The sequence below is a fragment of the Thalassophryne amazonica genome, chromosome 21 (assembly GCF_902500255.1).
Source record: "Thalassophryne amazonica chromosome 21, fThaAma1.1, whole genome shotgun sequence".
NCBI classification, from domain to species: Eukaryota; Metazoa; Chordata; class Actinopteri; order Batrachoidiformes; family Batrachoididae; genus Thalassophryne; species Thalassophryne amazonica.
In genome coordinates this window covers 13,129,985-13,152,827 of record NC_047123.1, presented here as the reverse complement: position 1 = coordinate 13,152,827, position 22,843 = coordinate 13,129,985, and the positions used below count along the sequence as shown (strand labels likewise).

The 22,843-nt window shown below is 40.7% G+C and overlaps 1 protein-coding gene across 3 annotated transcripts in view; it reads left to right on the top strand.

Annotated features, from left to right (window-relative positions):
* Positions 1-22,843, top strand: part of sipa1l1 (signal-induced proliferation-associated 1 like 1) — a 199,180-nt gene that overhangs the window by 101,055 nt on the left and 75,282 nt on the right. For all 3 annotated transcript variants that reach the window (XM_034162799.1, XM_034162800.1, XM_034162798.1), the window contains exons 10-11: positions 7,348-7,451; positions 17,105-17,262. In XM_034162799.1, the coding sequence (XP_034018690.1) occupies positions 7,348-7,451; positions 17,105-17,262 (262 nt within the window). The remainder of the gene's footprint in view (positions 1-7,347; positions 7,452-17,104; positions 17,263-22,843) is intronic.

The following is a 22,843-nucleotide window of genomic DNA, read 5'->3' as shown; positions in this document are numbered from 1 at the left end:
TCAACATAATTAGGTCCCCACCTTATTTTAAATCTGTAGCCTCTTCTCTGTACATACACTACGTTCAAGATGCAGGGGTATGAGTCTGGACACCGGGGAATTGGGTAAAACTTCCATCCGACCCCAGGGCAATTCCGTTGTTGTCCAACTTTGTCCACGATAGCTTCCAGAGGAGAGTATAATCCAGGCTCTGCAAGGTCAGCAGTCCTTTTATATGAATCATTATCTACAAAGTATCCTCCTGTTCCCAGCAACCATCCTTTTTCTTTGTAATCCTTTTGTGGCCAGCTTAAACATATTTTCTTGTAGGGTAATTCCAAGTATGGTGTAAGTCCTCCAGGCCCGGATCGTAGACTATTTACATTATTTTCATCCAGTTTGAAGGTCCGCAGCATGATTCAGAGTAAGTTGTCACTCCGCCATCGGTCTCCTTCTCTTTCTGCCAAGATGCACCACCATAGGGAATAGTCGTTGTCTCTTAAAGAGATGAGTGTAGATGGGAGATGGGTGCTTAAGTTCTGAATCCATTCCTTTCCACGCCCACTTCCACATCGTAACAATTATTCTGTCAGGTTTAGGGAGGGGTCCCTCAGGGATCCTCTGTACCTGATGTGGGGGTACATAGTTCCATAGATCTTGCCAATGCTGCAAAACTGGTTTCCAGAATACCTGGTTTGTGATAAGGCTAGATAAAGGGGAACTATAGGCTTCTCTTCTTGATCCTTGGGCTCAATTTGAAGCTGAATCTTCCTTGCTTGACAACAGTTCCAGACTCCTCTTTTGTACAGGTAGAAGAAGTCTTGATTTACAAAAATCGTTGGTATGGTTGGGGGTAGGCAGCTCATACAGGCCCGGGGTTGATCGATAACTCTCAAATTTAATGTCTGGTTATCTAAAATGTGATATCTTGGGTCTTGCAGTCGTCTGTTCAATTGACGTCGCATGTTGGGGCTTGTCGTCCAGATCAAGCACTGGTTAAGGTATATTTCAACATAGATTCCTTGGAGTGGCTCAACGTAATTAATCCCCCATCTCAATGTGAATCTCAGGTCTTTGAGTTGTAGGTAAACCACATTTAATATCCAGGGGTAGGTATCTGGACATCTTGGAACCAATTGGGGTATTCTTCGGCGTCCTTTTATGTACCAACGCCGCAGACTTTCCTCGCTCAGCACTCGGTCAGCAAGTAATTTTTGTCCTGTTGTCTCTGTTAAGTCGGCATCTCTTTTATATTCATAATTTGAGACATAATATCCATTAGATGCTAGTTCCCAGTCTTCTTCCTCAAAATCTTTTTCTGGCCAATTTAAGTATAATTTCTCAGCACCAAGGCCACATTGTATATAGGGTCCAAGTCTTCCTCGATTATTAATAATGGGTACTCTATTTACATCTGGTCCTTGCAACATTTTGCAAACAGCCGCTTCTTTTTACTTCTTCCTTGTCCCGCGGAAAATGGAGGGAAACTTCCAGCGACTCTGAGACTTTCTTGATTTTTCCTCACCTTGAGTGTAACGACTGCTGCTGTTCCTCCAGGAGGTCAACATGTGCTCCGACAGAGTAAACCCCCACATAGGGGACCAACACCATCAGCACTGTGAGCCGCACCTTAATCGTTTGGTCCGGCCTACTAGGAGTGTCTGCTCTGCTAGCCACTCCCCCCATAGATTGTACACCAGGCAATACTCGATCGCATGTCCATTCCAATAGCATGAACACACCTGCATATCCACATTGTCTCCACGTATATCCCACTGGGTGTAAAAGACCATTCTTGGCAACTGGGTTAGTCGGCATAACCCACATACAAGTGCATCCAAAACCTTCACCGGCTTGTGGAGTAATTGCTTGAACTCATGTTTTGCCCCACTTGGACTTGGGGGATTTCTAACCCCAGGTCCAGACCATTGGACCGTCAGCTGTACTTCTTCGCGGCAAATCACACAGTGATTCTCAACTTTTTTCCATTGTATTAACTCCTTTTCATGAGATAAAAATCCTTTCTTTGCATGATCTAGTTTTCTCAGGGCTCTGCCTGCCCAGAGGTCATTTTTTGTTCTTCTTAAGGCAACCACCCCTTTGACAGTGGCCATTCTGACGAAGGGTGGAAGATCTTGGGTGTTTTTGGCCATGTTTAGCTCCTGGTTTCGTCTAGTTAGGAGTTGGCTTCAGCTGCTCCACTCCTTGGATTCCCTTCTTCTTCAACTCTACTGTGTTACTGTCCAGTATTTCACTACTGTGTCTGTGGTCTCGTACTTAGGTTTAACAGCAGTGTTGGTTAGGTGATCTCGAGCTCTAACCCACACCTTCTGCCCAACCTTAAATGGGATCTTTGGTTCTGGTTCTCTGTCCCTTTTAGTCTGACTCCGCCCCACTTCCGGTGTCGAAAATGGGCATTGGTTCAGTTCTTGCGAAGGGGTGGGCCTGCCGGCACGATGGCGGTCATTCAGGGCCTGTCCAATTTCCAGGGCCTTAGTACTCCATTCCCTCGTGTTAGCATTTTTCCCAATCCAGTTTTTCACCAGTCCAATAGCCCTTTCCGCAACTCCATAAATTCTCATTACTCCATTTTTCTGGCACCACTGGTCGACCTGAGCATTACGGAAATGTCATTAAATACAGTGAAATTGAGGGGTGGGAGGGGAGAAAATCAGAATTTTCAAAATATTATTTGTACAGTAGTCAGTTGTCATCTTGACTTTTTTTATTTTTAAATTGTTTGTCATTCTTTTATTTTTAGTTGTTTTTTGATGTGTAACTGTTTTCATAATTGTTTTTGCAGCAGTTTTTTTTTTTTTTTTTTACTAAAGTTGTGACTAGAGTGAGGTGTAAGGAGTTGACAGATTTAATTAAAAGCACAAGCCTAATAAATTAGTATATGATGGGAGTGGGACTGATTTTGAGTGGGAGCGGGATGGGATTGGGAGTCATCTTTACAGGAGTGGGATGGGATGGGATTTACTTTTTACTCCAGTCCAGGATTGGGACAGGATGGGATTTTTTTTCTGGGAGCGGGATGGGACGGGAGTGAAAATCCACTCCCGTGTCATGCTCTAGTATGGACCAGGTTGAATCCAACAGATTGTCCCAAATAATGACAGTTTGGAGTCTTTTGTGGTCACTGTGGACGAGGCTCTCTGATAGTGAAGGTGCCACTGAATATGTCTTGTACTTTATTTACATCAATTATGAAGAAATACAAACAATATGGCACTCTATGGTAAATTTGCATGGAATTGACAGTTCTCAAAGTGGATTAGAGCAAATCCAGGCTTGCATCTCAGATGTACTTTCTGGAAATTTGTAGCTAAACTTACAGGTCTTTTTTTTTTTTTTTTTTAGAAAATCCTCCTCTATACCACTTCATCATGAAGCTGTATAACTGGTGATACAAAATACAGAATTTGCACTGTACACTATTTCTCCAGTCACAGCCATGCAAGCCCATAACTTCTCCTGGGTTGTCTGGGTGTCTTGGTGGCTTTCTTCACTCTTCTGCTTCTTGCACAGTCACTCAGTTTTTGAGAACTGTCTACTCCATGCAGATTTACCATAGAGTGACATACTGTTTGTATTTGTTCGTAACTAAAGCTTCACCATCAGAGGACTTCGTCCACAACGGCCACAAAAGACTCCAAGCTGTCACTGATGTTAAAGGGGGCAACACACAGTATTAAGAACAGGGGTATGTAAACTTTTGATCAGGGTCCTATGGGTAGTTTCTGTTCTCATTATGATTTAAAAAGAGTAAACATGGTTGTTTGACAGTAAATGGCTTCACCCAAAAACTAACCATTAGTGAACAAAAAGTTTTGTGTTATCATTCATATTCTCTGAAAAATGGCCAAAAAAAAAAAAAACTAAAATTCTGCCAGAGTATATAAACTTTTGAGCACAACTGTATATGTAAAATGACATCACTTAGCTGTCTGTTGGGTGTCTTCTCTTTGGATTATTCAGTTTTGGATTAATTAAATCCAAGTCTGATGAAAACTGAAGTTGAAACGTATATTGCTGCCTTGAAAAAAAAAATTGCCTGATGAGAATAATCCTTTCGGCTGCTTCCATTCAATCAGGGTCATCACAGCAGAAGCATAGATCCACATTGGTATTTGGCACAAGTTTTATGCCAGAAGCCCTTCCTGACACAACTCCACTTTGAGCTGGTGAAACACATACAGGTCTCCTGAAAAGGTCTCCCAATCAAGGACTGACCAGGATCCACTTTGCTTTGCTTCTGAGGTCTGACAGGTTCAGGTTTACTCAGAGCTATCGTTTACTGGCTGCTATCGTTTTCTTTGTCTGTAAGACTAAATAAAAATAAAGTGTTTTCAGGTCAACAGGACCATTCTTTTAGCATTTGTGCCTTAGTAGCATGTTTCAGTGAAGATCTTCCATGAGCAGACGCTGTAGCCAGAATGCAGCCCCTCATAGGGACAGAGTAAATATATTTCAAAAGCTGCTATCAACATGAAATTTTCATGAGATGTCTGTAACAACCCAAGTAATCCACATATACAATGAAATCAAACCATTGATGTCCAGACTTTGTGTGTAATATGTAATTGTGTGTGAAATGACACAGGAAAAATTATTGAAGACCTGAAGAAAGGGAGGTGCAAAAAGACATGGAAATCTGTCAGTATTAGAAAGCAATCCTGCCCCATGTGAGTGCAGATCAATATCAGCTAGTTCAGTGCCAACTGATGGCCCATAAAAAGGTGTCTCATTACTGAGGTGTCACACAAGAAACATCTCATGGATAAAAGCAAAGGGCTCTCTCATGATCTTCGCAACTGTTTTGTTGCAAAACACACTGATGGTTTAGAAATTATTCTATAACCAAGGATTTCTAGGATTACTCTTGAATGTTACAGTGAGCACTGTGGGTGCCATAATCAGAAAGTGGCATGAACATCATTTCACTATAAACCGGCCATGAAAAGGTGCTCCTCACAAGATGTCTGTCAGTTGAGTGAAAGGAATTGTCAGAAAGATTGTCCAAGAGTGCCCCAGAAAGACATGAAATTACAATAGGTACAATTGCTTCAAAGAAAACATGTACTTGACCGCCATGGCCTGTATGCACACTCACCACGCGTGACTACATTGTTGAAGAAAAAGCATCCTTAAGCTTGTTTAAAGTTTGCTGCACAGCATTTGGACAAGCCTGTGAAATACTGGGAGAATATACTCTGATCAGATGAGGCCAAAATTGAAATCTTTGGATGCCATAATACACCCCATAAATGGCACTGCACATCACCCCAAAAACACCACACCAGCAGTGAAATTTGGAGGTGAGAATATCATGCTCTGTTTCTGGTATATGGACAAACTTCATATAATTGAAGGAAGGATGATTGGAAAAATGTACCAAGACGTTGATAAAAAACATTTACCAGAGTGATGAAAATGAAACGAGGGTGGACATTTCAGCAAGACAGTGACCCAAACACAGCCAAGGAAACTCTCAATTGGTTTCAGAGAATGAAAATAAAGCAGCAACAATGGCCCAGTCAATCACCTGACCTGATAGAAGAGTTCCAACATTTGAAGAATGGACAAAATCACACCTGAGCAATGCATGCAACTAGTTTCTCTATATAAGAAGCCTCTTGAAGCTTCATTACCAACAAAGTCAAAGTATGTACAAAGTATTAAATACATTTCAGTAAGCGTGTTCAATATTTTTCCCTGTGTCATTTCACATTATTACACATAACTTAATTTCTGTACTTAGTTGTTTTGGTTTCTTTGCATTTGTGGATTACTTGAGTTGTTACCAATATCTGGTGAAAAGTTCATGTCAGTAGCATCTTTAGAAATATGTTTGCTGAGAAAAATGGTGACGTGTTCAATACTTACTTTACCCACTACATCCAAAGTCTACACACCTTTGGGCTTAAATGCTAAATGTCAGCCAGACCAAGGAGATGCCCATGTAACACGTTACTGTCTGGAGACAGCAGTGGCACACCAGAACCCCCCCCCCGGTGGTCACCAGTGTGGCCCAAAAGCAGCTCTTTCATGTTGTCTGTAATCCAGTGCACTAGCAGGTTAGTTGTGGTGGCCTGCTCTGGTGCTGCGCATCACCATATCACCGTCCTGCCATGTGAAGAAGAAAAATGGCCTTTATTATCTTTGTACATGGATGAATTCATGCAAACAAAGTTGTCCTCTGCATTTAAACCATCCTAACCACAGTTAGACTCAATCCCACAGCTAGGAGCAGTGGGCAGCCACAGTCCAGCACTCAGAGACCAACTCCTGATGAAGCAACACTGCCTTGGTCAGGGGCAAAGAAAGGAGCAGATTCTAAGTGAATCAGAATGTGTGCCAGGCAGACAACCGGTCCAGCCTCAATTCTTGAAAGTAGCCATCTATCTACTACAGCCAGGTGAAATGCAGACATCCCCTTGGCCTTCTCCAAATGCCAACACCTCACACCTGGTCAGAAAGTCTTAACAGAGACTCTTCTTCCTCAGGAAGCTGAGGAAGGCCCAGTTACCCCAGAGACTGATGCTCAACTTTTATTGGCGTACCATCAAGAGCATCCTCACGAACTGCATCACTGTGTGGTTCATGAGCTGTAGAGCTGCTGAGAGGAGGGCCCTGCATAGGGTGGTGAAGGCAGCCCAGCGCATTATTGGGATGGAGCTTCCTCATCTTGACACGCTTTATGCTAGCAGACTGAGGAAGAAGGCTAGAGACATTGCAGTGGACACAACACACCCCAATTTCATTTTACATTGTATAATGACAATGACGTGATTCTGATTCTGACACTGGGGTCCTCAAACCTGAGACACGGGCATGCTGGATGATACCCAGAGAAATGCCCTGCATAGCCAAAATGTCTGAGGTGATGGTCCCTCACAATGCAACTGATACTCCTCATGCTAGTCACTATTTGTTTGAGACAAAGTCATTCCAGTGGTATGCAGGGTTGAGTACTTAATAATATAATGGGTGAATGTGAGGCATCATTGTAAAGTGACACATTGGATTGAAATTGATCTCATGTATACTCCACTGTCATCTGTCTTTCTTTGTGTCTTTTCTACAATTCACCTGATCACTTATACTCTATATCTTCCCAGACTGTGCTACATTTAAAAAAAATAATATTTTCAGTGATGGCACATTTGTAGTAATTTTGAAGTTAATCTTTGCCACTCAGTGTTTTTTAGATTTTATACTCTGTATTTGTGTATTTTGTTGTTTTTCTGTGGTTCATGTGTTGTGACTTTGTAAAAGCCACACAGTTTTAGTAACATTCATAAAATGTTTTTTCCTTCCTGTATTCAGAAGCATGTCTTTCACATGTGTTAATGTCTCCTGCAGCTGATTCAACAGGCACTCACTCACTGTATACTACATACAAGGATTATGAGATCATGTTCCATGTGTCCACCATGCTACCATACACACCCAACAATAAACAGCAGGTATGTTAACTGAACACTTTTAATTTTTTTTTTCCAAACTCTTTTGATTAATTCCACATTTCTATACATGTAATTTGTGTGTTTTGTAATTAATGTGGTCGTCACATAACTTTTTCCCTCTTTTAAAGGCTTTTATTGCAGAAAGTGGAAATGTTATATATTCTAGATTCATATAAACTAAAATATTTCAAGGATTTTAAGTTTTAAGAAAAATTTTCAAAGTATACATCATCTAAATCAGAAATCACTGGGCAGATACAGGATACTTCTGTAATGGCGGCTCTTGATGTGCTGACTCCAGCCTCAGTCCACTGCTTGTGAAGCTCCCCAAAATTTCTTAAAATTGACTTTATTTGAAAATCTTCTCAAGGCTGTGGACATCCCTGTTGCTTGTGCATCCTTCTTGACCACTCAAATTCCAATAATTTATTTTGAAACAGCACTCAGCCAGCACTTTAGTGACCTTGTGTGGCTTACTCTCCTTGCAGAGGGTGTCAATGAGTGTCTTCTGGGCAACTGTCAAGTTGGCAGTCCTCCCCATGATTGTTGGAACTGAACCAGACAGCCAGACTCATGGCATTTATACTGCAGAAATTGTTACAAATTTGAAATGGTTCATTCTTTCATTTTCTATACCTGCTCATTCCAGTTCAAGGTCGCAGGGGAGCTGGAGCTGACCCCAGTGGCCTTTGGGTGAGATTCAGGGTACACCCTGGACAGGACACCAGTCTGTCTCAGGACCACATATAGAAATTCCAAATTCACTTATTCTGCATGTATTTGCAAGCGAAAGGAAACCAGAGCAGCCGGAGGGAACCTACGCTAACATAGGGAGAACATGCAAACTCCGCACAGAAAGGCCACAGGTGGGAATCGATCCCATGACCGTCTTGCTGTGAAGCAACTGTGTAATCCACAGTGCCACCAATTTCAGATTAAATGTTGGAATAGTTTGACATATAGTACACTTATTCTATTTTTGTAGCTGTATTCCATAATTATCAAAATTAAAATTGAAAAATACTTGAAACATTTTTAGTTTATATGGAATGAGTCTAGAATATATAAATATATAAAATGTTCACTTTCAGAAATAACTGACAAATAAAAATACTGAATATATCTTATTCCAAGAAGCAGAAAATTATGTGTTTGTTTTCGAGTTTGAATTACATTGTACTTTTACCTCACATATGATCAACTGTTCACTGGCTGAAAGAAGCAGTTTGCTCCTATTTTGTGCCCTTATAGTGACATTAATTAGCTCGTTAGCTGTACTCCTTAACACCATCTGTACCTTCATAAATGAAAAATAGGGCGATTAAATCCATTTTGCTTCTTCTTGCATGAAGTATTACATGCAAGTTGTACTCTGGTGCGACTTGTATACAGTTTTGTTTCCTCTTAAAGAGGCAGTTTTGGATAAATGCAACTTGTATTCTGGAAAATATGGCACATATGTTAACTTTATTAACTAAATAATTATGAGCTGCAGTTCCAGACAACTTGTTGGAAATCTTCATTGATCTTTTTTCTAATGCCCATATACTGTTTTATCAAACAGTATGTAGATCGAGTCAATGTCTGCAAATAAGAGCTGCAATTTAGATTTATTTGAGTTTTTTTCACTATGCAAGATTTTCAGCCCCTCATTTACATATGCCAAGATGAATGCTCTTGACATAACAAAGTTTCCAGAAGATTTCGGGAATTGATGGAAGTCCCCTTTAAACATTTGGAATGACTAATTGATAAAATTCATGGTTAATCAGGGAAATTTTGGCTGTATTTCAGTGTGTAACTCTGGAAATACTGCCTTCTTGCATTTCAGAAAAGGGAAATAAAGGAGACCTAAATGATCACCCAGGAATTAATGAACCTTTGTTCTAAGTGTCCACCAGACCCTCAGGACAGGAACTTAGGAATTGTTAGAGTTGGGAGGCATTAGATAGAATTGTGACATTGTCCACCTTTTTGAAATCACTCCATCAGCCTAGGGCTGTCAGTCACAGGTGAAGCCGTTACTCTAAAACCTATGTTGAAACTGTAACCTGTAACAGTTGATCACTACAATCAATGGTGAATCTGGGATTTTTCAAGCCAGGGGTCATGAAGAAGCCACACACAGTATACAGTTGTAGTCGGAGGTTTACATACATGCCTCATGTGCATGAATGTCATGGTTGGGCTGTTAATGATATCCTTAGACTGTTCTTTTGCCAGGGTGGAATGATTGTACAGAATATACAGAATATACAGATTGTACAGAATATACAGAAATCATAAATGACTAACTAGAACTAACTTGTGCAACTAGAACTGGTTGCACAAGTTTGAATTTATTTTGGATCTTCTCTCTTACACACAGGCTCAAAATTATGCATACATTCATTTAAATTTTTAAGAAGCAGTGCTAAATGTCCTACAGTGTCTTTTAACATGACAAGGTCAAAGCCCTATTAACTCTTTGCCAGCATAAAAAGATACGTTTGACAGCACTCATTAGGCTGACCAATACTCAGAACAATGGGAAAGTCCAAGGAACTCCTTGAAGATCTGAGAATTCAAACTGTAGATTTACATGTTGGGAAGGTGTCTTGGAACCATTTTTAAACAGCTGCAGTTTGCAAGCTCGTCAGTTCAAACAATTTTACGTAAGTACAAGTTAGACAGATGGGTCACCACTTTGCCAAGTTCTAGGAGAAGACCCAAGCTGTCGCCCTCAGGTAAGAGGAATTTCAGTTTATTTTATTTATATAGCACCAAATCACAACAAAGCTGCCTCAAGGTGCTTCACACAAGTAAGGTCTAACTTTAACTTTAACTAACTCTAACCGACGCCTAGAGCAAGCACGCAGGTGACAGTGGTAAGGAAAAACTCTCTCTGATTTGAGGAAGAAACCACAGACAGACCAGACTCTAAAGCCCAGGTTACACATAGACGGTTTTGTCAGCGGGTAGTACATAGACCGAAGTTCGCGGTAGTTCCGGCTGTTTTCACGGTGGAAAGGGGCGGAGCATTTCGCCGGCGTTTTGAGCGCCATACTAGCCGCAAATACGCGGATAAAATGCCGCTAAATCCTAGAGAAATATGGTTTGGACTTTGCTGGAGACGGAGTTTAAAGAAACTGGTTCTAACAACAGCACTGATCTGCTTAGCAAATTTAAAATGGCTGTCAAAAATCACCCCAAGATTCCTCACACAGGACTGAATGTTGGAACCCAGGGGACCTAGGACATCAGCGGAGCAGGCTGTGGAAGTGCTACCCCTAAACAGGATAACCTCCATCTTGGATTCATTAAGATTTAATAGATAAGCACTCATCCATGATTTGACCTCACTGAAACAATGCAGTAATGGCTGCATTGGATCATTGCCTAACAGTCTTAGTGGCAGGTAAATTTGGACTAGTCCTAAGCTTCACTAAAAGACCAACACTTTAGATAAAGTTGAGGCTGCGACATGCTCTGTTTACTAATAAAATTAATTTAAAAGAGTAGAAAGCATAGTAACATACTATGCCAGTATGCTAGCCATACAAAAGGGAAAATAAGTATGTCTTAAGTCTGGACTTGAAATTCTCTACAGAATCTGTCTGTTTTGCAGACGCAGGAAGACCATTCCACAGAACAGGGGAACAATAAGAGAAAGCTCTGTGACCCGCAGACTTTTTATTCACCCTAGGGACACAAAGTGGTCCTACACCCTCAGAATTCAGAGCCTGGGCCGGTACATAGGGTTTAATTAGGTCAGTTAAGTAAGGAGTTGCTAGACCATGAATAATTTTATAGGTTAATAGCAGAACCGTAAAATCTGATCTCGCAGGAACAGGAAGCCAGTGAAGAAACGCCAAAATGGGTGTAATGTGGTCAGACTTTCTGCTTTCTGTCAAAAGTCTAGCAGCAACATTTTGAAACAATTGCAGACCCATAATGCTGGACTGCGGTAAACCAGAAAATAGAACAGTGCAGTAGTCCAATCTAGAAAAAACAAATGCATGAATCAAGGTCTCAGCATCAGCCATCGACAGGATGGGACGAATCTTCGCTATATTTCACAGGTGGAAGAAAGCAGTCCTCGTAATATCTCTAATGTGGAATTCAACGTAGGATCAAAAATTGCTCCAAGGTTCCTCATCATTTTAGTCTTGTCAGAGATTGAAAGTAGGAAATTACTAGACACCCAGCTTTTCACTGATGCAAAGCAATCTTCTAAGGATTTTATGTGGATGAGATTACCAGCAGTTCTCAACATGTATAACTGAGTATCATCAGCATAGCAATGAAAGGTAATCCCAAAATGCCGCAATAATTGTCCAAGGGGTGCTATATAAAGGAAGAAAAGCAGGGGACCTAAGACAGACCTCTGTGGAACCCAAAGTTTCATGTCACTGAGGTTAGAAGTCATGTTATTGTACAAAACAGTGAGAACGACTGGTCAGGTATGATGTCAACCATGCAAGAGCATTCCCAGCAATCCTAAAATGATTCTCCAGCCTATCAAGTAGAATATGGTGAGCCACGGTATCAAACGCAGCACTAAAATCTAACAGCGCCAGAACCGTAGTGGTGTCCGAATCCATTGCAAGCAGAAGATCATTCACCACTTTGAGCGCTGTCTCTGTGGAATGATATTTTCTAAAAGCAGACTGCAGTGGCTTGCAAAAATTATTCTCAGTCAGGTGGTTTTACAGAATTTTAGAGCAAAATGATAGATTTGATATCGGCCTATAGTTTTTCTATATACTAGGGTCAGGATTACGTTTCTTATAACAATGGTTTAATCACTGCATATTTGAATCAATTAGGAACAGATTAACAAGTTAATGAGAGATTCATCATTTTCAGTGCAGTTGCCAGTCATCCTTACAGTTTTGTTGGTATAGGATCAAATAAGCAGGTTGTGCTTTTTGTAGACGTTACAAGTTTTGTCAGCATGCCTCGCGAGATACTGTCAAATTCTGTAAATCTAGATAATACCTCAGTGATAGCACCCACCTCAATAGCAGGGTGTAGTGGATGGGTTAAGGCATGCTGCGATATGTTTAACCTAATGTCATCTATTTTCTTCTCAAAGTAATCTAAGCAATCTTGTGCTGTAAAAGGAGAGTGAACTACAGGTGGTTGTCCATATATAAGGTTTGCCACTGTGTCGAACAAGAACTTTGAGTTATGGTTTTTGTTGATCAAATCAGAGTAATAGGTCCGGTTTGTAGCCAGTAGTGCATGCTTATAGTCTACGATAGCATCACACCATGCAAGATGGAGTACTTCTAATTTTGAACTATGCCATTTCCATTCTAGACCACTAGTCGTATGCTTGATGTCACGCAAGTAATCATTGAACCAAGGTGACTGTGTTTTGAGGGGATGTGGCTTAAATATAGGTGGAGCATTCATGTGTAGTTTTGAGCGCTGAGTTTAAACTGTCTACTGATTGGGCATTTTCCAAATGTGAAGCTAAGATATCAGGCAGTCTAGCTTCGAGTTCAGTCGTAGTTGAAGAGTTGATGCATCGCCGCAGTGATAAATAAGGTTGTTGTTCCACTAAATACGACAGCGAAACTGTAAATCTAATAAGTGAGTGATCAGAGACCACTGATGTCAATGTTTGCGACAGTAATATGTGCGAGAAGCAAATCCAGGGTATTTCCACTAATATGCTTCAAATCCTGAATGCATTACTGGAATCCTAATGCATCCACAATTTCCATAAATGATTTACAGAGGGGATCAGAAGCCTTATTTGTATGAATGTTGAAGTCACCAACAATCAGAATGTTATCTGCACTAGTTGACAAGTTAGAGATAAACTCACCAAATTTATCTAAGAATTCAGAGTATGGACCAGGAGTGTCCTATATACAGTGATAAAGTAATACAGCTGATTTTTATTCTTGTGACCTTGGCAATATATAGCATTGTGGGCAGAGCAGAGAATCAGATGTTCAAATTAATTATATTTGTGACCCCCAACAGCTAACAAACTAAACCTAGATTTATAGATAAGAGCAACACCCCCGCTTTGCTTCACATCACGAGGGACTTGACTAAATGTGTATGCCGGTGGGCAGCCCTCATTTAAGGGGAGGACAGCAGTAGGCATAAGCCAGGTTTCACATGTTCTGGAACAACCTAGAAACCACCAAGACTCAAGCCTGCCATAAACTGGAAAGTGCTGGAACACCAGTGTTACTGTCCACAGTGAAGCAAGTTTTACATTGCCATGGACTGAGAGGGTACTGGCCAAGACAGAAGCCCGTGCTCCACAGCTGATATCTTCAAGCTACACTGAAATTTGGAGCTGCCTACATAGGGATGATTTTATGGTCAGATGAGAAAAAGATTGCGCTATTTGGCCACAATGACAAGAGGTATATTTGGAGGAGCAAAGGTAAGGCTTTCCAACCTAAGAACACTGTAGCCAGCATGGTGCTACATACTGCTGCTACATACATACATGGTGCTACGTACATACTGCACTGTAGTCAAGCATGGTGGTGGTAGCATCATCTTGTGGGGCTGTTTTCCCGCCAGGGGTACTGGTGCATTGAACAAAGTAGATGGAATAATGAAGAAGTAGGACTACCTCCAAATTCTTCAATGTCACATCAGATCAACAGCTAGAAGGTTGAAACTTGTTCACAGCTGGCTGTTCCAACAGGACAATGATCCCAAACACACGTCAAAAGTGGTTCTGGGTTGGATAAAGCGAGAATCTGGAATGGCCTTCCGAAAGCCTCAACCTCATCCCTATGGAAATTTTGTGTACTACACTTAAAAGGCAAGCCCGTGCCATGAAACCAACCAATGCAAATAAAACTCTACTAATTCTGCCAAAGCGAGTGATCAAATATCCAGCCAGAATTTTGATGGAAGGTTGTTGATGGCTACCAAAAGCATGTGGTTAAGGTGCAGCTTGTTGAGGGAAATTTAACCAAATATTAATAGGTGTGTATTTATATATATTTAAGCCTGTATGTACAAATTTGGTCCCGTGTGGATTAAAGAAGATCCTGTGGAAATTGTGATGGATGAAAGAAGGAGCAACAATTTCCCATTTTGACAATGTAACGGCATGTTGTTTATTTCCCTCTTGGTTCACACAACACACAGACTTTATAGAGCAGCTCGGCCCGGCCCATTAACCACACAGTGGTCCTGACGGGAAAACATCAAAGGGGCTGAGACACATTGGTATGTGGTTCACACATGTCAGCATTTTGTGACATGCATAACAGGAACAAACATATCCCATTACCAGTGGTGGGCACAGTTCCACTAACTGCTAATTAGCGAAGCTAACTTTTATGTTAGCAGATTAGCTTTTCAGCTAATTTTGAAAACCATCAGCGGACCACTTAGCTTTTGCTAACTTTCAGTCTGCTTACTTTGTTTTGCCGGCATAGTGAATAAAACTTAACAGTCAAAATCATACATTTTAGTACTTAACTGTTCCATGTTTTGCAGGTCAGTCCTCCCTCAGCAGAAGAGGGCGAAGCAGCCGGCTACTATTGGCCAAAAGGAAGAAAGAACAAAAAGTAATTTACTTTCAACATGTCAAAAGACAGACAGTGTGGAGGAGACATGAAACACAACACACTTTTCACTTTCACTTTACTCATAAACAACTAATTCTGGACAATTTGTCGATATTAATGGTAACTGTGTCATTTTTACAGCGAGAAAATATCACACATATGACATATCTTTGAAAGAAATGCGATAAATTCTGATGGTTTGAGCTTTTAACAGGCATGTGCCAAACATTGAACATTGCTTCTTTTTTTTTGTTTTGCAATTTAGCTATAAAAGTTAACTTTTCAGTTAGTGGATTAGCAGCTATGGAAGCTAACTTTTTGGTTAGCTGTGCCCACCACTGTCCATTATCCATACAGGGGTCCTGATGGGAAAACATCAAAGGGGCCAAGACACTGTGATATGCGCTTTGCACATCTCAGCTTCTTGCAAAACGGGGAAATACACGCTAACCACAGGTGACGGCATTTGGTATGGTGAATTATGTCCACAATGTCCATTACATGTTGAATGTCTGTGACGATCCAAAAGAATTTCAAGCTTGAGCACCCAATTCTGATTTCTTACAGTCATTAATGGTGTATGTCATTCCACAGTCATTCCACCCATTCAGTGTTTATTTTTATAGCCCTTTACAGCAGCCAGACGGTGTCCAAAGTGCTTTACAGTAAAGTCAAAGAACAAGAATTCACACACACATAGAATAGAGTTAAAACTGCACATAAAAACAAAACATGTCACAGCACCACTAGGTATTAAAAGCCAGTTTAGATAAGTCTTGAGCTTTGATTTAAAAAGTGCTTAGTCAGAAATAGTGTGTAAATCTGGAGGTGACTTGTTCCACAGTCTGGGGACAGCTTCCGGGTCACCCCAGTGTTTGTATTTTGACCTCAGAACATTTAAATAAAGTTGACATGATGCCCAGAATGTCCTACTGTATGTGTGGAGAGTTAAAATTTCAGACAAGTAGGAAGGTGCAAGACTATTAATAGCTTTAAAAACAAACATTAAAATGTTAAAAATCAATTCTAAAATGAACTGGAGTGAGTAAAGTACAGGCGTAATATATGCTCATGCCTGGAAGTGTTCGTTAAAGACGAGCAGCAGCATTTTGCACAGGTTGGAGGCGGGCAAGAGAAGACTGGTTAATCTATTGAGAAAGGGCTTTACTTTAGCCAGAAGACATAACTGAAAAAAAATTGAAACAGCTGTCAAATATCACTCCCAAATGATTGACAGCTGGTTTTAAATAATTAGCCAGAGCGAAGTTTGATGGTGCAACATTTGGCATGCCAGAATGTCCAAACACAATGGTCTCTGTTTTACCATCATTCACGTAAAGCAAGTTTTAGGACAGCCACTGCTTTACATCATGAATATAATTAAATAATGATGACATAGTATCGCTCCCATTAGTCATCACAGGCAGATAGATTTGTAGATCATCTGCATAACAATGAAAGAACAGGTTGTGATCGGCTATAATTGACCCCAATGACAAAATGTGCAATGACATTGAATAGGGCAGAGAATAGAGCTCTGCGGCACTCCACAGAGGAGCAATTAATCAGGACAGGTTAGTGGTCACAATGAAAAAACTCCTCTCAGCCAAATACAATTTAACCCACTTCAGTACAGTACCATGAATGCCAACAAGATGTTTTAACCGAGAAGGAAGTACTGTGTGATCCACAGTCTCAAAGGCTGCTTTGAGATCCAGTAGCACCAGCACAGCAGGATTCCCTGCATCCACAGAGAGAGAGTTGTCATTATGTGCTTTTAAAAGTGTTGACTCAGTACTGTGTCATGATTCAAATCCAGGTTGGAATTTTTCAAGGATGCGGTTGTCTTCTAAAAATGACTGTAACTGTATAAAGACAGCCTTTCCTTAAACCTTTGAGAAAAATGGCAGGCTTGTCAAACTTCATGTGCACAAATGTCAAACCCTAACTAACCATGGGTTACCAGTTCAATCTACGCTTCTTTTTTTTTTGTCAAAGTTGGAATTATTGAATTCAAATGCTGGTTGTGTATAATCGGGTATTATGGTAATTGCTGCTGTTTGACCCTTCAGTATGTAATCCTACATAACACTTATATTTGTGCTTTTCCAGCTACTGCGAAAGCGCCACATAGGCAATGACATCGTCACGATTGTGTTCCAGGAGCCTGGTGCACTCCCCTTCACCCCCAAAAACATTCGTTCACACTTCCAGCATGTCTTTGTGGTTGTTCGTGTACACAACCCCTGTTCTGACAATTGTTCTTACAGGTGAGATGCACTGAAACCACATCCACACACAAACTATGCAATAGAGTTTGAATGACGTATTTTGAATCTGATTATCAATCTGATTTTTCTTTTCAGAAATGCTGTCTCTTGTATTAGAAAAAAAGATATTTATGTGACTGAAATTGAAGGGAATCTTTAATTGAAGGGAATCTATTTCTATTTCCACACCTACATGTGGCAGATATCATGCATTCATTACACATATACTGTATTCATTTTAAGCTTTCGTTGTGTACATTCTTCAGAATTAAGTGTGAGGAAGGTAAACTGCATTGCCCATAGGACCATTATAACAGTGAGTGCAGTGCAACAACAGCAAAGAAGAAAATGCTCTGCCAAAGGAACAACATAAAAATGGTGAAATGATGGAAATGTTTCACAAGAAACCACTTTCTTATGTGCAGTTAAGTTACCACAGGGGCACAGTGACACATTCTAAATCAGGGGTCACCAGACCTTCTCCTGTAAATCACCTGCCCTGCATGTTTTTACTTGCTGTGGCCTCAGCTGATTAGTCTCATGTTTCTGAGTTAATTGGCTGAACACATCTGAATGAAGTGGGTGGATCAGAGAGAGCTGGAATGCATGTATGGCAGGTGATCTCCAGAATCATTCATTTTCTGCTGCTTATTCTGGGTTGTGGTGGCAGCAGACCAAGCAGCTCAGCCCACACTTTCCCTATCCTTGCTAAGTCCTCCAACTCTTGTCAGGGGATCCAGAGGTGTTCCCAAGCCAGCTGGGAAATATAATCCCTCCAGCACAGTGGTGGGCATCGAGGGCCGAGACACTGCAGGTTTTCCGTGCAACCAATCACCTCATCAGATGGGTTGCTAATGAGCTTCTCCTCTGAATATAAACACCTGGTCATCAATGAAATCACCTGCTGAGGTGATTGGTAGCAAGGAAAACCTGCATTGTCTCAGCCCTTCATGGCATATGATTGCCCACCCCTGCTCCAGCATGTACCGGGTCTGCCATGGGGCCTTCTCCCAGTTGGATGTGCCTGGAAGACCTCCCTTGGGAGATGACTAGGGGGCATTCTCCCCAGGTGCCCGAACTACCTCAGCTGGCTCCTTTCGGTGTGAAGGAGCACCAGCTGTACTCCCAGTCCCTCCCATATAATCGAGTTTCTCATCCTGTCCAGGAGTGTTAACCCAGATACCTGAAGGCATAATCTCATTTCTGCGACTTGTATCCGCCATCTTATTCTTTCAGTCATTGCCAAAAGCTCATGACCATAGATGAGGATAGTAACATAAATCAACTGGTATGTCGAGAGCCTCATCATCTGGCTCGGCTCCTTCACCATGACGGTCCCGTACAGCATCTGTGAAGCATCAGACGCCCCAATCCATCTATCAATGGCACGCGCCAACTTAACCCCACTACTCAATGAGACCCAGAGATACTTAAACTCCTCCACTTGGGACACTATACTCCTGCAGCACCCCCCACAGGACACCCCGAGGTATCTGGTTATACGCCTTTTCCAAATCCACAAAACACACATAGACTGGTTGGTCATACTCCCAAGACCCTTCTAAAATCTTTGCAAGGGTAAAGAGCTGTTCCATGACCAGGACCAAACCCACATTGCTCCTCATGAATGTGAGGTTCAACTAACGGTTTAAGTCTCTTCTCTAGTACCCTAGTATAGGCTTTCCCAGGGAGGGTGAAAAGTGTGATTTCTCTGTAATTGTAACACACTTTCTGGCCCCATTTTTTAAAGATGGGGACCACCACCCTAGTTTGCCAATCCAGAGATATTGTCCCTGACATGCAACCATTGTATAGTGTGTCAGCCATGACAGCCCAACAGCATCCAGAGACTTCAGCAACTTAGGGCGAATCTTGTCCTCCCTTCGTGTTCTTTCCACAGCTTGATGATATCCTCAGTCCAGTTTAGCAGCTCTCCTTCCCTGCTGAATCCAGCCTGTGCTAAGAAACTGCCTCCCTTTCCTGAGGTGCCTGATAGTTTGCCAGAACCTCTTTGAGGCCGAAAGTCATTTTCCATGGCCTCCCCAACCTTCTCCCATGCCTGAGTTTTTCCTCAGCCACCACTGAGGCTACAATCCTTCTGTCCTGCCAGTACCTGTCCAATGATTCCAAAGACCTCTGTCCCAACCAGACATGAAAGGCCTTCTTCTTCTTCTTCAGCCTGATGGCTTCCTTAACCACTGTCCTGCCATTGACTGCCAATATAAGAAGGCAGTTTTATTTGTGCTGTTTATCTTCTGTTGGCATCCAAAATGGTACATTCAGATTCTTTAATGTTTAATATTTTTCACACTTACTGAAGCAGTGAAGTGCAAGGAGGAAGTTTACTAGGTTTTGCATGTAAATCGTGTAGTTCGTTGTTCTGACTTAAATGTTTTATTTTTAGTGTCGTTCACCTTGTTGAAACACCAACCACTGACCTAAGGTGATGACTGGATATATGAAGTTTATTTGAAGGATCCTTGGCTATTGCTGAAATAACTTTGCATCAGATGAGCAGATGAGACTCCAGTGGGTAGTATCATGTGCATAATAGGGTACTGATTAGTAACAGACTGAATAATTAATCCAGTGCAAAAACCACCTATTCCATTGGTCTCCAGTGGGGTTTGGGGCTTTGAGGAACTATGAGAAGTTTAAAGGGACTGCATTCGACTGACTGCATGTCTGTTATGAGCGTTTTGCTTGTGATATGATGGTCAAGGAAACAAAACATTAATGTGAATCCTGCTAAAGTGTTCAAGTTAAAGTGAGTCAGTCTGAGTAATGTTGTAAATGTTATATATCACTTGAAGTATCTTTGATAAACCTGTGAATTTAAAAAACTGGCACTGTATAGTATTGTGAGTGATGAAGTTTCTTTATAGATGCACTAAAAGATGAAATGTTGTCTTTAATTCTGATTGGTTAGTAATTTTCAGACTATGTTTATGGGTTACCCTGATGCTATTGAAAGTCTTGTCTTTGTTGTTGGATCGCTGCAGATACCCTTTTGGACCAGATCCACATGGTTGTTGTCAACCAAACATGGCACTTGGGAAGCTGAAGTAGCAATGATTATGTGATAACCATGAGCATTACTTATTTATTTTTATATGTATAAAGTGATTTCTTGCATCCCAGCTTCTTAGACCATGGTTGATTTTTTTTTTTCTTTTTTCGTAAATGTTTGTTGTGATGGACATTTACAAGACAGTTTAGACGATACTTACTGTGTAGCAGTATGTATTTCTCAGTTTGCACTGTCTGCATCCTATAGCTGAAGCTTGTCAGTCACACCATGAGCATGCTGTGTACACATTCTTCTTGTGCACACACATTTGCCACCCACTCTCATGCTGTAGGTATCGATGTGTTCGTTTTCTTAGCCTGGCTCAGTAGGCAACAGGTCATGGATAACGGAGAGCCAAGCTGCCTACTCACTGGATAGTCCAAAAAATCACTGAAACTACAGTTCTGGATGTGCGCTTTTAATTCTATGCCCAAAGCTCATACCAGCAGCAGTTAGAAACCCCATTGATCTCTACAGCATATTCTCATTTTGTTCAGTCACAGGTTTCTTCAACCAATTTCTCTTTTTCTGTGTATCCTAATTCTGTTTTGTGTGTGCATGTCTGTGTGTGTGTGTGCCTGCCAGCAGTGGTGGGCACAGTTCCGCTAACTGCTAATTATCAAAGCTAATATTTTCATTATCGGATTATCTTTTCAGATAACTTTTAAAACCATTATCGGTCCAATTATCTTCCAATAAGTTTTGGTCCAATCATTTTTAGACCGATAACATATTTTTGGAGGGGTGGTGAACAAAACTTTACAGTTACAAACATTTATTAAGTTTAAAATCAGTTGAGTACCTACCTCTTAAATGTTTTGTAATAGACGTGCAGTTCTGTCCTCTGCAAACAGAGGAGAGCTGGTTCCAGAAGAAACCGCTCTATCCTCTACAAGCAAAGGAGAACTGGTCACAGAAAAGAAAAAAAAAAAAGCTCATTTCTTTTGACTCCATACTGATACTGGCAATATCACCCAAGTCATCCAGAGGCATACAGTTTAGTAAGTTATTTAAATTAAGGTCACATCTGTTTTATAAAGTGAAAATATCAGATATATGTTTTAGTTTTAAAGTAATGCACTAATTTTGAAGGTTTTAGTGTGGACATACTGTGTCCAGGTGCATTATGGGTAATCTCAGTACATTCACGACAGAAGAAATGCATTTGAGACACTCTGATCAGGCTCCACATGGACAACAGCATTAAACCCTTTGTATATTGTGCCTAAAACTCTCGTGAATATATTCCCTGGGTTTATAGATGGTGTTACTGTGTTTATTTTATGTAAAAATGCCAGAAGAGGCCCAGGTTGCTTCTCCATTATTTTCAGTTAGAATCATTGCAATTGATTCCTGTTTGCTCTTTAACATCCTGCTTATGTCAAACACGTCATCTTTGTTCCAGAGTAATATGTATAAGATGTCTGAAATTCAGTTTGCATTTATTAAATTCCACGCATCTTAAACATAGCAGACACGGATTATTTGGAATTTTGCTTTGGCAAGTTTTCATGGTCTCTACTGCATCCACTGGCCAGTAGTGTTCATGGCAGTATGAGCATCTGGACGCCAGTAGATGGCAGTGTTATAGTTATTTTGACCCTGGTTATATCAGATGGTTGTCAAATAACAACTTTGACTTTTTGGCCTTTTGCAAATGGCTTTTTTTAAAGGCATATTTTACAAAAGCACATTTATATGTAAAAACCAACAAACCCACCTCACATTAACTTGTTGGTTTTTACATAGAATGAATGAGTCAACCAATCAGTGTTAGCGGAGGCACATTTTACCCATAATCCCTTTGGCATCTGTCTGTGTTTGTTACAAAACTTCAGAATTAGTGCATTATTTAAAATTAAAAGATATATGTTATATTTTAACTTTGTACAAGTGACAGAATTGACATTAATGGAGTTATTCTATCGCTATTAATTTTATTTATAAATAAAAACCATAAGTCAGCACTGCTTTATTTTCCAAGACCTCCGCCTCACTGCGACACTGTTATTGAGTAGAGGGTTGAGCTTCGCTGCTCCTCTCAATTGCTTCTCTGCTGCAAGTTATGTAATAAACAGGAGCTTCCAGCAGGGGGCACAAAGACAGAAGTGCTGACTCATTGTTTGGGTCTGTGGTTGCCTTTGATGCTACCAGAAGCGGTTGTGTTGTTAAAACTCCAAATTAGCTTGTTAATAGTTGTAAGTGTACTGGAGACAATACTGGAAATTATTGGTTTGCTGTAGCTTCCGATAAATTTTTGGGTTGTTTATTGGTTTAGCTTTGTAAAAGATAACTTATCAGTTAGCTGATTATCTGTTATCGAAGCTAATTTTTTGGTTAGCTGTGCCCACCAATGCCTGCCAGCATTCATACATGTGCATATTTTGTCATGTTGTAACTTACACATTCATACCTCGACCCCAGACTGATTTTTTTGTCTTTCCTGTAGGAGTTAGGTTTTTATTTTTAATTTAAGTATGTGAATATATTTTTTTCCTCACTGTTCCAAAT